The following is a 15,791-nucleotide window of genomic DNA, read 5'->3' as shown; positions in this document are numbered from 1 at the left end:
TATAATGGAAATGAGCATAACCTGTGTTTATTTTCACTGAGAGGATGCTTGAATGCACGGTAGTGTTTTCAGCATCCTCTCACCAGTTATTTACAATGTGCCTCAAAATTTAATTATGGAAAGTTCAATCATTTTCAAAGCATTATCTATTTCAACAATGTTCTTCCTATTGAACATTCCACAACTCAACACATTACTTAAATCATTCATTACCTTTATATAATCCTCACCACTTACTTGTTTTTTTATTTTCTTCCAGTGAGATAATTCAACCATCACCTGTATCTCCTACTGGTTAAACTTGACAATTATTGTTACTTTATTCTTACTCGAATGTTGTTTATTGTTGGCTAAGATGAAAAATAAAAACTTTATTATTTTCTTGTTCATTAACAGACGTTTATTCTATTCACATTATCTTTACATGGTTGTCTTTTAACTAGCCATGCTAGTGATGCCTAATAGCAACTGGTCAAATTACAATTGAGAGGTGGGTGGGTCACAGTCAAGTACACACAACACAATATTCACGTAATTGTTCATACATGTATACATTGTCACAGCAAAATCAATAACATTTACCAATGGCTACAGCAAGCCATTTGCCCATATTAACTATAGCCTCTTTTGTAATCCATCATATACTTTTGTATTTTGTTTCAATTACATAACGTTAGTCAAAAAATCAGCTTCTATTATTGAACACTCTGGGAAACACAATCCCAGTATCAAGGTCACGTTTATATTGCACTGGTCCTGTTAACTCTAAGTCAATACAAAATAAATGAACAGTAATATATAGTAGAGAAATGCGATGTGATGAACTATCAGCAAAAAGTGAGTGTATCCGGTTATTTGACGGGGCGAGTACACGCAATGTTTATTTGCGGGATTATGCTAATTACAAATGTTATTGTTTCGGTTCAGAGGGGCTTAGCCGAAGTGCACATTCCAGGGATTTCCGTTACTTGTAAATTATTTTTTAGTTTTAAAAAGCCGTTTTTTTCTTGAAATAAAAACGTGATTTAATAAAAGAAAACAAGATCGTATGGCTGCCTATATAAGGCCTGTATAAGTCACCGTTTAATACAAGAAAAAAAATTACCACGAAAGTCTACTACATCCTTAAAGCTTGTATGTGTATACATTGATTTACTGATTTGTAGTACTTTCTGATTTATTTGTAGGTATTAGACCTTTTAAATTTATAGTTATTTTTTATTGTATTACTTATATTTTATTTTACACTATTTTTACCTTACTGTATCCAAAGCAGATTACAGTTGCGTAATAAACTACTAGTACTAGTATTGAACCATTCAGTAGCGGGGACAAGTCAACAACGTCCTTACAATACAAGTAACCTGTAGAATGCTGTGTGGGTACTATTTTTATATTGATTTTTGTTGCATTTGCAGCAAATAGTTACCAAACAATTAGACTTGCTTGCAGTCTGTTGCGATTCCGATAACAATTCTTGAAAAATAAATATAAGTTGCGTAAACGAGGGGTGAACGCGAAAATCATGTGATCGCGAAATTCCATTAGACTTGCCATCAGTGTAAGCTCCCTCACAATACCGGCCAGATTCGGGTTGAAGCGTTTGGCAATCACGCACTGATGTTTGTGGAAACTGTTAGTCTGGCCTAATTAGACACCCACTGCTGTTGCCACATCCACAGTTCTTTCAACCAACCAACCAAAGGTTGTTGTCTTATTGTAACTTGCTTGTAATCGATTGAAGCGAATAAACAGTTGAGTTATTCCAGGTTTCTACCCCAACCGTCTCAACTCGCTTTGTCCATGCGCACAGAATCCATGTAATTTCTTCATTTGTTGATAAAAGATGATAATACCAAAAGTTTGAGGTCTGCATTCACCTTTTTTACAATTGTCCTAAAATATTAGTAATACTGACATATATAATTCGGCAAAAAGACTTCCGAGGTCGTGTTTATGAATACAAACCAACCCCAGTGGTGACTTTTATGGGGCTTTTATGTTAACGGAAGTGTCTATGATTGGCATAATGTTCTATTACGACCAGTAATGACCATGTGATTGACTAGTGAACATTTAGAGGGCACAGTTTATGCCAGAATATTCTAGAATAGGAGAGTTAGATAGAGATAGAGTTTGCTGCGTTGACTGAAAGACCGTTTCTCATGATAGTGGATGAGCTTGTGTCATCGATCTCCAGTATTGATAAAATGTGACATAGATTGAAAACAGAAAGAAGAATAAAACCGTCACAACGCTAACGGTATGTTTTTTTTAGACATTTGTGAGTCTAGAGCAATGTTTACAAATGAGTGACTTGCGGCAAAATGCCTTAGGACTACAAATAGTATATATTTAAGGTTATTATCCCGGCAGACCTATGCGCTGAATAAATGAAAGTGTTTTGTGAATATTTATTCAAGTGACTCCTGAAACTTGGCTCTTGGTGCATCTGCTAGTGCATCTGGTTCCGTTTACGAAGGCATGACCCATCTATTGAGGAGTTTTATTCCTAGTTTTACTTAGAAAAAATGTTTTCATGTGTAGCGAGAGAACTTGGACTTCGGCGTCGCTGTATTTACTGTAACACCTGTAAAAATCAGGGGGGCCCCCTATTTTTAACCCCCCGCAAGGGCTTCGCACCATCGGCGCTCGCGAACTAGGTCTTCGACCAACTTATCGCCCCCCTATTCCAGAATCCTAGATCCGCCCCTGAAAATGTATGTTAATATTGTATGCGTTGATTTAAGTCATAACCTTTCAACCTCACTGGTGATAGGTGAAATTTGATCACGTGGTGTTGTCACGTGCTATATGTTTGCAATATCAAATATATCTTATTATACATTCATGTTTTATTGAAGGTTATTCACGACTACACCAGCGACACGTAAGGTACACGTCAAGGCACAGCGCATGGATCCTTTGATGACGTATACCTAATTATTGTTTTCTAAACTGTGTCATTCTGAGAGTGTACAACAATCGCAATGGCTGTCAATAGTACATTTAAGTTCGAGTGGATGTGTGGCGCAAATGACAAAGAGTACGCCGTGACCGAGGGACGTCGTCTCAAAAATGACTGTTTTGTACATGCTGTAATTGCATGTATTCATTTAGTTTTCTGTGTAATAATTCCAGTCGTTCTCGTACTGCTTGGACGTTTTACAAGTCTACGACTGTACTACTCACGAGCGTTGATTCCATACCCAGGTCACACGATTAAGTGGTTATTGGTGATGTCTCTGTTTATAATTTTACTCGTTGCCGTCGGTGAGGGGATCCTAACGGACATTACCAGACATGACACGACGCAACCACATCTCTATATACCTCAGATACTGGCATGTATAAGTGCCATTCTCAGCTTAGTGTATTATCATCATATGGAATACTGGAATCAACCACGATTAGCTTGGTTATTATTGACTTACTGGATATTCGCTATATTTGGAGAAAGTATCCAACTTGTTAACCTGACTCACAAATTGGAGTTTGATGTCACAATATTACGACTTGATCTTACGTTATTACTCATAATATTTTATTGTAGTTGTGTTTGCGTTGAAATCAACTTAATCAGATGCAAGGTAGGTACATACATTATCATAATATAATGTCTAATATATTTTTGTACAGGTATTCATTCCCAATGTACAGGGCAGGTGTAGCTTTCTCATTGAAGACGTCGGCTACGGGTCACTGTTGATCACATGCCACCAATATTATTATAATCCTAATAAAATTATTGGTTAATCAGTTTATTGTCAACATAAACTACAGGTTATGTTTACATATAGTCCGCAGTATCTCTGTTGCCAAGACGATGTGAAGTGTTTCATTTACTTTGTAGTGTGAGGTCAAATTGAGGCTTACCATCGTTCGTAACCGCCCACGTCGCGCAAAATGTACACATTATTTTATTTCTTGAAAACTAGTAAATGTGTATTGTTTGGAACTTCGACAGAGCACTTTCCTAATAAATGCTGAAAAAAACGTCTAGACTGAAAGGACAATAGCGACGAGGCAAAAAATTAGTATTATCATTAGTAAAAATCATCTCGAAGCTAAGGGTTTACCTACACAAATCCTGTTGTGATTTTAATGTCCGAAGTCTCAGCTGCAAACACTCCAGCACAGCAACATGACACGACAGTCCCTCAACTTGTTCATTGACAAGAATATGTTGGAAGTCTGTTTACGTGTTCAAAGTGTGTGTTTCATTTGTGTTGTTTTACCGTTCGGAGTGAACGCGTGGTTCTGCATCTGTACTGATAAAACTGTCCTGATTTTCGGGCTACTAAAACGAAACTGAATATTAGAGCTTGTTAACAACAAGAAATTACAGATAAAAGTATTTCGATCCAAAGCATTTCTTTGCCTATTATTTCATCACACACATAAACCAGCGAATATACATGCTTTATTAGTGAATGTTTTGTTTGATCTCAACAGGTTTGGGGTTGGTTGTACGAAGAAAAGCCGTACCCACGTGACCTGAAGAATCAGAACATGCGTTTTGTGTACAATTATACAAATATACTATCCCGTGTCGCGTTCTGGTCTTTGAATTGGGTGTTCATTCTCGGTTACAAGAAACCGTTACAGCTGTCCGATTTGGGGTGTTTACCAGACGAATCTTCGAGTAAAAATATTCACAGGGCTTTTGAAGCTGGGTATGAAAAAGAACGGGTTAGTAAGCATTATTATATATGACAAAAATGGTAAATCTGAGGTTGTGCATGTATTCCAAAAGTCCTAATGCTAAGAAATTACAGCTTCTCCAAATATCCATTCAACTTGAACGACTAATGTAAGTGCATTTTTTATTATGTCTTTGACAGGAACGAGCAGCTAGAAAAAAGAATGGCATTCCATCTGTTTGGCGAACATACATTCGTGTCTATGGTGTAACCATCCTGCAGTGTTTGATTTTAAAACTGATTGCTGATACACTGGGCTTCATACCACCTATTGCAGTTGGAGGAGTGGTGACCTATGCAGCTGCTCTGTATAGTGACGTAGAACCTGATCAATACGTAAGTAACTGTCGTCAAGACACGTAAATGTTATAGGTATAGCTAATAAACCACTCGTACATTAAATGATGAACGTTTACATTTCCATGATTTGAATTACAGATCACTCCGTATATTACAGTAAACGAGTTCTTCAGCAACGGATTTGTACTTCTTGGTGTTATATTCTTGGCAGTGTTAGCAAAATCTTTATTTCAACATCAGGCCTTAAATAACTCTGTGTTCCAGTCCGTCAATGTACGATCGGCACTACAGGTAAGTTCAATCATATGTTATAATATCTATCACTTTAATGAACGATGGAACATTGAGGCGAGTGAATATTTCTGAATAAATAATCACTTGTCGAATAATTTAAGCATGGTTACAGAAGTGAAGAAACTAATAAAAATGTTGACTTCGGTTAATATCTATCAGATATACCAATTTTCTCTAGTGCTGGCGTTGTACGTTAATTTCAATGTCAGACAAAGTTTTGCATATTTGATTATCAATATAGCTGTAAGCAGTATTTAATGGCTTCCCAACGTTGAACCAAAATGAAGTGGCGGACAAGGAATTGTTCTTATTTGATTGTTCTCCAATCACACGGTTCGTCTAATTGAACCCTGGTATGATCTCTAATAGGTTTTCTGAAATGTTGATCATGTATAGTAGAAGTCTCGGTCGCAATATATACGTGGTATTGTATTTGAATATACTGTCTGACCCATACTAGAGCCCCGAGAATGGCATGTAAACATACTTAATTATGACCTTGCCCAAACCCAAATCCATTTTGAATATTCTTACCGATAATATGATTTGAAGGAGGGAGTTAGTTGGCCTACTATTCACATTTGCAAATCTGAGCTACTATTCGAGTTGCTATTGAATACTAAGAACGTAATTTTCATTTCAGAGCTTCACTTATGAGAAGTCACTTCGTTTATCATCTTGGGCATTATCTAGTGGTGAAAGAACTGTTGGTCAGATCACTAATCACATGTCCGTGGATGCAATGGCATTGCAGTTCTTTTGTTTCTTTCAAATATTCTTCTGGACCATACCATATCAGGTGTTTTAATCTTCGCTCTATACTATATGTATTAGGCAGTGTTTAGAGCTTCTTTTCTGTCATATAACTACAATGTTGTATTTTTAATATATCACTTGAATAAATAATAATAACAGGTCACAGACAGATGACGTAATGTTTTGTGGTCAAAAGAAAATGAATGGATGTACACCTTTCTTCAAATTTCAACCAGACTGTAATGCTTTGTACTTTATAGTATGAATTAAAACTATTGTAATGTCAAATGTGTTGTAGAATGTTTTTTTTTTATTTTGGAGAACTCTTGGCCTAATTCACAGAATTGTACCACAATTTAGCAAATTTAAATATCTGACGTGAAATTATACATGTTTTGAAACTGCACTTCAAATGACAATTTCTGAAATGTATTGATAACTATTTTAATATTTGGTGTAAAGTGTTATTAGGTTTGCCTAGTATTACATAGTAATACAATGTTCAACGCAATTTTTGTTCTGTTCTGTTCATGTTTTTTTTCTCTTCCCAGCTTGTTGTGATTTTGATACTACTATACCTTGAATTAGGAGTAGCATCTCTGATAGGAGCTTCAGTTTTTCTGATCGCCACACCATTACAATATAAGATTGCAAATATTATGTCTAACGTTCAACGATCAGTACTGGTGAGTGAACAATGTATTTGATTTGAATCACTGTGTAACTACACAATAGACACTACAAACTATAGTATTCCCTATATGTGTTTACATGACATTCATTTTAGTACATAGTGTATCTATTACAGAAATATTCCGATCAGCGTATGAAGAAATCCAATGAACTTTTGCAAGGAATCAAGTTGCTAAAACTCTACGGGTGGGAAGAATTATTTTCATCTGCCATTGAGACTGTACGTACAAGTGAAGTGAGCAGAATGTTGAACCTAGGCATCCTGATGATTTTCACCTGTGGGTATACATCATGTCATGTATTTTATGGTTTTATTTTAAACTATTTTAATGACGTGCTAAGATTAGGCCCTGTCTGTTGAATTATACTAGTTGATTGGCGATAAGTGTATTGTATACATATTATTTCGCCTAAGTGACTATACACAGTAAATTAACCACGCTTATACGTTTCAGCTTTCCTGGCACAGGCTCTACCTACATTGGTAACATTTGTTGTAAGTACAACATTATGATATATTAGTTAAGTGTTTTATAAAAAAAAAACATTGCTATTGCGTACATATGCGTTGTGGCAATGATTAGAATTTGACAAAATTTGAGGTAGGAATGTAATTTATTTTATTTTTACATATGTGAAATGTCATGTCATGATGTTAAAGAAATGAAATAAAATAATGGGATCGATGTACATGTACAATACTGAATGAATAAAGTTGTCATATACAATTATATGTATGTATATTTAGGACATTTTTAGAGCACGTTTCATATGGCTGAAAGAAAGGGTTAACAAATGATAGCGTCAACAATGTACTTGAAACATGTTATTTAAAAATGTTTTACTGGGTTTTAAATGTGTTGTTATTGTAATCAATAGGAATCGCTGCTAAATTGTTATTTCATGCTTATTATTTGACAGTTTCTCTCAAAAGTTTCTCTTTAAAACCACTATATATATATATATATATATAACGATGAATGAAACGACATATAGTATATTGCCATTGGCGCTAACATATGTCCACACGTTGAAGAATAGCATTCTACCTTAACATTATGTATTTAATTTCATTGTCCAGTCATTCGCTGTTTACTCTGCCGTCAGTCCGACTCCGTTGACGCCAGAGCTGGCCTTCTCTTCATTGGCACTCTTCAACCAATTGATAATTCCTTTAGTGTTGTTACCAAATGCCATTGGCTTCTTTGTGTCAGCTATTGCGAGTACAGCAAGATTGCAACAGTTCTTTATTGCTATCGAAATTGAACAGCATGATGATGGCCGGCAACCACTAAGCAGGGGATATGATCATTCTTCCATCGACGATGATAATGAATGTAGTGATGAATATTTCGAGCAATCCGACACATTTCAAGTATGTATTGGATTATATTACACACCAAATATGTTTCCTTTCTAGCTTTTACCTTATGCTATTAATTGAATCACCTTTTACGATGAAGTTTTAAGTTATTTTGTTTTCTATTTTGTAGGTCGGGAATAACAACCAAAGCGGTGATACTGAGCAGACCACGCCAAACAATGAGTATTATGAAGAGAAACATACTGATCCTCTGTTGGATAACAACGTGACACTATCATATGGCACATTTGATTGTATGGACTCGCATATGGCTTTGACAAAAACGAGTGACCTGCCAGAGGGCGTTGCTATAAAGGTAAAGGTAATTCAAAATTTGAAAAAGAGTAGCAAAAAACAATATGTTAAAAAAAGTTTACTTTTAACCTTGTTTTATAGATTACAGATGGTAACTTCGCTTGGGACAGGGATGTAGATGCAGCACTCTTACGTAATATCAATCTTCAAATACCTACAGGTAATGATAAAATAGTCAATGAGAATGAGACAAATATTCAATCTCGAATTGTTATCATAACAAAATTATCCGAGTTTGCAAAGTTCTAATAAATAACTACACTTAGAAATGTTCAATTTGCCAATTTTAATCATTTTCATTTGTTTATGTAGCACGGTCATCATATTTTAATACAACTTGGTACATAAATGCTATGGGATAATGCGCAGACCTGATTAGTTTTTGGTTAAAATACGTGCCTATTAATTACCTAATGTTCATAATAATTAGACAATTTTAAGCATTTTCACTTGTTTCTCATATACTCAACGAAACTTGGCACATAGTTGCCTTGGAATATTCGCAGACCTGATTAGTTTATTGTAGCATATTAATAATACCTAATTTGCATACTAATCAGAAAATTTTACCATTCAACAGATTTTAATGAAACACGTTTCAAGAATATGGTAAAAATAAGGCAATGAAAATACAATATGTCAATGATTTTCCATGCAATAAGCACAATTTTTACTGTGTAATAAAGGTGTGCTTCTAATATAGAAAATACAGTATTCCTTATTTTTTTATGCTTCTAATACCTTCAGCACATGGGATTCTTTCTAAGCTTTCGTTGATATTTTATTGTAACCACATTCTCCGCAAATGTCTTAATCTATACATTCATATGTTATTCAAATATCTAAATAAAATTATGAAATAAAATGTTTCGATAACTGTTAATGTTTCCTTTCACGTCTCAGGAACACTAACCATGATAGTTGGAATGGTAGGTAGTGGCAAGTCTTCTTTATTATCTGCATTGCTAAAAGAATTGACGACATTATCTGGAACAGTACAATTCAATAGGTAAGTTTGTGTTCAAGATTTATAAATGTGGGATATTTTTTCAAAAGTTGTCGCTTCATTGATTACCTTATATTTCAGAGCAAGATGTAAAATCTCTTATGGTCCCCAGAAACCATGGCTACAAAACGTTTCACTTCGGAATAACATCGTTTTTGGTAGCAAATTTGATTATAAAAGGTAAATAACATTAACAAATATATTGATACCTAAAGTAAGAGTGCATTTACGTTATTTATTCATCAGATTATGGTAAACTTTCATCGTCTACATATTATTATAACAATTTAGATACCAAACTGTTTTAGAAGTGTGTGCACTTCATCCTGATATAAATATACTACCTGCCGGTGATCAGACAGAGATCGGAGAGAAAGGTATCAACCTCAGTGGAGGACAGAAACAACGGATTAGTGTTGCACGAGCCTTATATAGTCAGACAGATATAGTTTTACTGGTGAGCTGAACAAATTAGCGAGCAATATTACTGACGCAAAAGTTGCAGAACAAGTCGCTGAATAATTTATATAATACAAATCGAACTCATTTAAAAAATATCGATCCATTGCAAGGTTTGTACAAAGTTTGAATATGTTGTTATTATATGTAGGATGATCCACTGTCTGCATTGGATGTACATGTTGGATCCCATCTTATGAAAGAGGGAATTCTGGGATTCTTGAAAGATGAAAACAGAACAGTCATTCTAGTGACACATCAAATACAGTATTTACGTTATGCAGATCAGGTAAAAGTACAATTAAAAAATCAGGTAAATTGTATCAACAAAGTGACATTTTTTTAAAATACCTATTGATTACTACATATAAAATTGTGTATTGGTTTGTGCACGGTTAGGTTGTTGTAATGGATGACTGTATGATATCTAGAAGTGGTAATCTCAAAGATATACAGAGTAATGACCCAGATATGTATGCAGAATGGCAGCAGACGATAACAATGATAAGCGAATCCGAAAAAGAAAGCGAGTGTGAAGACGATACTACTAAAACAGGGGGAGAAATTTTAAAACCAATAATTTCAAAAAAGGGGGATGATATTGATGATAACGATGGTGAGTACGAGGGACAATAAACTATAATTCAGATATCATCATTTATTCCTCTGTATCTGTTATGTTGTGCCACACAATGTGAATCAATTACTTAATTCAGTTAAAATGTATATTTGTATAAAATGTTATTTCTAAAATAAATGTATTTGATTTAACAGATGAGACTGGGACTTTAATTGTGAAAGAGGAACGCGAGACTGGGTCAGTATCCTGGGCTATTTATTTAGCATATGCAAAGGCCATTAGATATCCATTGGTTTTATTAACTCTGTTTGCATATATCGCCCAAGCTACAGCGCTTATTTTGAACAACTTTTGGTTGGCAGAATGGTCAGAAGCTGGAAAGGACTCAAATAACAAAACAATAGTACGTTTTCACAAAATTTTGTCTAATATTGTATTAATCTTATTGATTATATACATTTCAAATTATATTTACCATTTATCTAGGACGAGTTGGACGATGAATTGGATTATTACCTTCGTGGATATGCAGGATTTTCATTCACATATATTGGATTAGTATTTGTAGCAATCAGCTTTCAGATTATATTCTCGTTACTTGGTGCAAAAAGACTGCATATAAAGCTATTGCGTAATATTGTCCATGCACCATTGAGGTTTTTCGACACAACGCCAGTTGGACGGATATTGAATAGATTATCAGATGATACAAATCTAATAGATCAGGTAATTAACATGGATTGTTGAATATTTGTATAATTCTCATATCTAAACATATATGTTAGTACTATGCTACTGATACTCTGTGTTAAATCATTAAAAGATGTAAGATCCGTTTCTTTTTCACAGAGATTATGGGTGACAGTTTCTGGAATATTAAACAATACGAGTCTTTGTCTGTCTGCCATAATTGTTAATAGCGTTGTTACACCAATATTCCTCGCTGTTGTTACGCCTGTGATCATTGGATTTTTCGTGTTACAAAAGTACTACCTCACTACATCAAGGTACGAGTATGTTTAACGATCGTTATCAGAAGCCATATTACTTAACAATAGAATTTCACATATATATATATATATATCTATATATACTATTTCATTTACTCTGTTATCGCCATCTAATGGTTTAATGTATCAACTACGATTTAACTGTATTTTCAATTTCAAGGGAACTTCAAAGGGTTACGAGCATAACAAGATCGCCTGTATATGCTCATTTCTCAGAAACACTGGGTGGTCTGACCACAATACGAGCCTACAGGTAAAATAGATCCAATCTATTTCACTGTCTTGTCTGTCTTTTCGAGAAGTCATGTTCTTTCATTGAGATACCAAGAAGTACCATCATGCACCATAAACCAAATTGTAGCCCTTTAAGTAGCTTATGCTATAGGATAAACAATTATTGATAGTCGTTATGTAACTATTTGGAATACCGTTGCTCGAAACGTCTAGTTATTTTGAATAGTTACTCAATACAACAATTATCAAATTTCATCTACTGTATATTATATTAATCGGTGCGAGCAGTATTCATCTATTTACTAATTTGAATCAATGTATGCGTCTCGTTAGACTAGCTGTTTTGTTATTTCTCAATTACACATAACTCTGTACATTTAAGAAAATATTTTTAAGATATTGAATTTTGCAGAGATGAAAAACGCTTCCGGGAATATTTATCACGACACTTGGATGCTCACAACGTGGCACAGATATATTTATCCATGGGTATTCGGTGGGTGGCTGTTCGTCTAGTAAGTCTCTATTTGCACACTGTTTATTTACATAAAGTATGTTGTGTATTTCGCGAAAGTTACTTCCACAATTGAATTGAAGCATTGTGGAATGTCGACGTACAATTTCAACGTCATCTACGGTGGACTATACGAATGCTGATTACTAAAGTATATGAGAACATCCGTAATTAATATTCTCTAAAAACCATCTTGAAATTTGATTCCATATTTCAAATATATGCTGTACACTTACACACATGTATATTTACACAGGAACTCATCGGAGCTATGGTTATCTTAATATCAGGCTTGTCTGGATTGCTAACCAGTGTGTTTGTTGGTCTTGAAGCAAGTTTGGTAGGCTTGTCTATAACCTATGCACTTACTGTGAGTGGAAACCCAGTTAATGTTTTGTATTACATCTTGTTATACTTGCAATAAAGATTATATTTACGTTTAATTCATATAACGCATTGTATTATTTCAGATATCTGGACATTTGACATACCTAGTACGTCTGTCATCAGACTGTGAAATGCAAATGAATGCTGTGGAACGAGTCGAATATTACACAAATGTACAGCCAGAACCTTACCAAGGTGACTTAAGTGTTTAACATGTTGTATGGGTGTTAGCATGTGTACATTCGTGGCTATGGTGTTATAACGTGAATTTGTGTAATACGTTGATATGTCATTTAATCACGTAATAGGTACATACGAACCACCGCCCACCTGGCCAGACAAGGGAACCATCCAATTACAGAATATTTCTGTCCGATACGCCACTGGTTTGGAACCCGTGTTACAGGACGTAAACATCACATTCAAGTGTGGCCAAAAGGTTGGATTACGTTACTGTAGTTTTGAATATGGTTTTATTGAAAGGAAACTATAGTGTAACGTAGGGATACGTCTCCCCTCTGTTCGAATGAAAAGCAAAAACAGCATATAAATATATTTTTTACATGTTATAATTGAGCTGGTTTTCAAATTATGTGGATAACGACCATATGTTGCATTGTCATTATTGTTATAGATCGGCATATGTGGACGTACAGGAAGTGGTAAATCGTCTCTGGTATTATCAATATTTAGAATCATTGACATTTTTAAAGGTAGGTGTAAATATATGTAATAACATTGTAGATTATTCCCAAATCAAATATTTATATATACAATCTGGATGTTTAATGTCATTGGTTCAATTGTAGGTCACATTGTTATTGACGGCGTTGATATCTCAACCGTACCTTTGTTGACACTTCGTAATCGGCTTGCAATTATACCACAAGATCCGGTTTTATTTCAAGGGACAATAAGGTAAATTTATGAATGTAATTTAATGAAGTACTTGTCAAATGAATGCTAAATTTCATTTTAACTTAACTGCTTATATTATTAAAGGTTTAACCTGAATCCAGAAAGTGACAGGACGGATGAAGAATTGTGGAAAGCATTGGAGATTGCGCAGTTGAAACAAGTTATAGCTGATCTAGACATGCAGTTGGGTACGTCTACTGGCGATGATGATTTTATTACAACGTCAATAAACTAATTTTAAATAATTGGTGGAGGTGTAACGGTGTTTAATCATTCTCAATCGCCATTGCTTTTGTCTTTCGGCAGATGCTGATGTTTCAGAAGAAGGAGACAATTTTAGTGTTGGCCAGAGACAATTAATATGTCTTGCAAGAGCATTCTTACGGAAAGCCCATGTCCTTGTTATGGATGAAGCAACAGCTTCAATTGACTTGAAAACGGTTATTAATTCATTAACCATTTTACGTTATATTAGTTTCTACTCCGAAATGTTATTCTATTTTCTTAGGATTTGCTGAATCTCTGGAAGTATAACCTTATATTATTGTCATATATCATAATTCAGCTGAATCATTTCAAATGAAACTGACTAGATATATACTTTCTATACAGGATAATATTTTACAGTCCGTAATTGCCACAGCGTTTGCTGATAGAACTGTCATCACTGTTGCTGTAAGTATGTGTGTGTGTTTAGGTGTGGTATCTAAGTATTTGGCGGCTGGCAAATCCTACAACAAATATCTAAAATGTCGAGCATATCAACTGACATCATAAAGATTGATTTAATGTTATATTTTCAGCATCGTATATCCACAATCCTCGACTCTGACGTTGTACTTGTGCTGAGTGACGGTAAAGTTATAGAATATGATACACCACATAATCTACTCAAGAAAGAAGATAGTATGTTTGCGTCATTAGTGATTGGATCGGCTGATCAGTGAAGAAGTCATCAGCTGTCTGAATGTTCATCAAATACCATCCTATGACATCACTTTGATAGTACAATAATGTAATTCGAGTCATGGTCGCTGGCAAATTAGTTTCGTTGTATGGATGTCATGTGATTGTTATATTATTAAATATGTCATTGTATGTTCTGCGTCACTGCTTTGTGTTTTGTTTGTTTGTATAAGGTAACAGTATGAGCTACACTAACTTGTCTTCTATGATTGTAAACATTTAATCCTATATACAATGAGCAAGAACTTTTTCTTCGGATACTCGACGTTGTCAGTTTTAGGGTATGGTCATTGGGCGCCACGGTTAGATTGCAGCTAACCATCGACAGTTCGGCGTTGTGTTGGTTAAACCGTTGGCTTAAAACATCTAAAGTATGTTGTTTATTTCTAGTTTCATGTACATTGCTGTTCCATACGTCCATGGCTACTTTATAACTTTTATATATAATTACAAACAAGCTATCAAAATTATCAACTCGCGAATATCGACTGAAAAATGAATATGGTATTTCTTTTTTGATATCTTGTAGGAGGGACCTTCGTAGGGTATTCGTAGAGAGAAATGATAAACTCCATTCTGTGTAAATGGTTACGTACTAACCGCGGACAATACTGGGAAAAAAAATATTTTTTCTTGTGAAAGTGTGTGAAGCTGAATATCTCAATCATATGCAGTTCAATTTGATGTAGCGTTAACCATCTTGTCATGTGAACAATCTCTTTTTGTCACGCAGTGATGCACACTATTTTTCTGAAAAAATCCCCCAAATCGCTAACTAAAATAGCCAATTTAAAGTTGGCAAATTAGCTCTGAATTTTATTACTATTAATAAGATCTTGCAACAAATGAATGTTAATAACTGTAACATGACGTACACTGGGGTCGTAAAGTTTGATTACAACTATTCAAGACATGTCGGAGACATTGTTCTAGAACAGCATTCGTTAATGCACATTATACCGCAATATACAGTATATCCCAAGGGAAGGGTAGCCACCTGGATTTAGAGTTGGAATGTCATACGCAACGTAATATTACCGTAATTGGTATAGTACAGGTGTGATGGCTCAAATGCCAAAATGGCAACAGTAACAGAAAGACTTCCCTGGCGGCGATGATAACATACGAACACGGAGCCAACAGATGAGGTTTCAACTGGTACTGGTATTATTATACTCTGCAAACATCAAGTACAATAACGCGGTAAAACTCCACTACTCCAATAACTAGATACTTAAACTCCAATGCAATTCAACAAGATCTCCGGTCTGAACTCAGTGCTGAACAACTCTC

General features: G+C 34.8%; 1 protein-coding gene across 1 annotated transcript; it reads left to right on the top strand.

Annotated features, from left to right (window-relative positions):
- The first annotated feature begins 2,990 nt into the window (after nt 1-2,990).
- On the top strand, nt 2,991-14,642 carry LOC100370280 (ATP-binding cassette sub-family C member 9-like). Its single transcript, XM_078013486.1, has 30 exons — nt 2,991-3,590; nt 4,456-4,692; nt 4,845-5,039; nt 5,142-5,294; nt 5,941-6,096; nt 6,605-6,739; nt 6,862-7,024; nt 7,202-7,242; nt 7,828-8,121; nt 8,240-8,425; nt 8,506-8,584; nt 9,328-9,433; nt 9,512-9,610; nt 9,722-9,887; nt 10,041-10,178; nt 10,289-10,505; nt 10,664-10,872; nt 10,956-11,195; nt 11,319-11,476; nt 11,640-11,732; nt 12,126-12,228; nt 12,484-12,597; nt 12,698-12,809; nt 12,923-13,053; nt 13,249-13,327; nt 13,424-13,532; nt 13,617-13,720; nt 13,839-13,972; nt 14,145-14,207; nt 14,336-14,642. The coding sequence occupies exons 1-30, from the start codon at nt 2,991-2,993 to the stop codon at nt 14,477-14,479; spliced, it is 4,758 nt and encodes a 1,585-aa protein (XP_077869612.1). The 3' UTR covers nt 14,480-14,642.
- Nucleotides 14,643-15,791: the final 1,149 nt, after the last annotated feature.

The sequence above is a fragment of the Saccoglossus kowalevskii genome, chromosome 13, assembly GCF_978046115.1.
Source record: "Saccoglossus kowalevskii chromosome 13, keSacKowa6.1, whole genome shotgun sequence".
Classification (NCBI taxonomy): Eukaryota; Metazoa; Hemichordata; class Enteropneusta; family Harrimaniidae; genus Saccoglossus; species Saccoglossus kowalevskii.
Note: the sequence above shows the minus strand (reverse complement) of the source record. Positions and strands in the feature narration are given on the sequence as shown.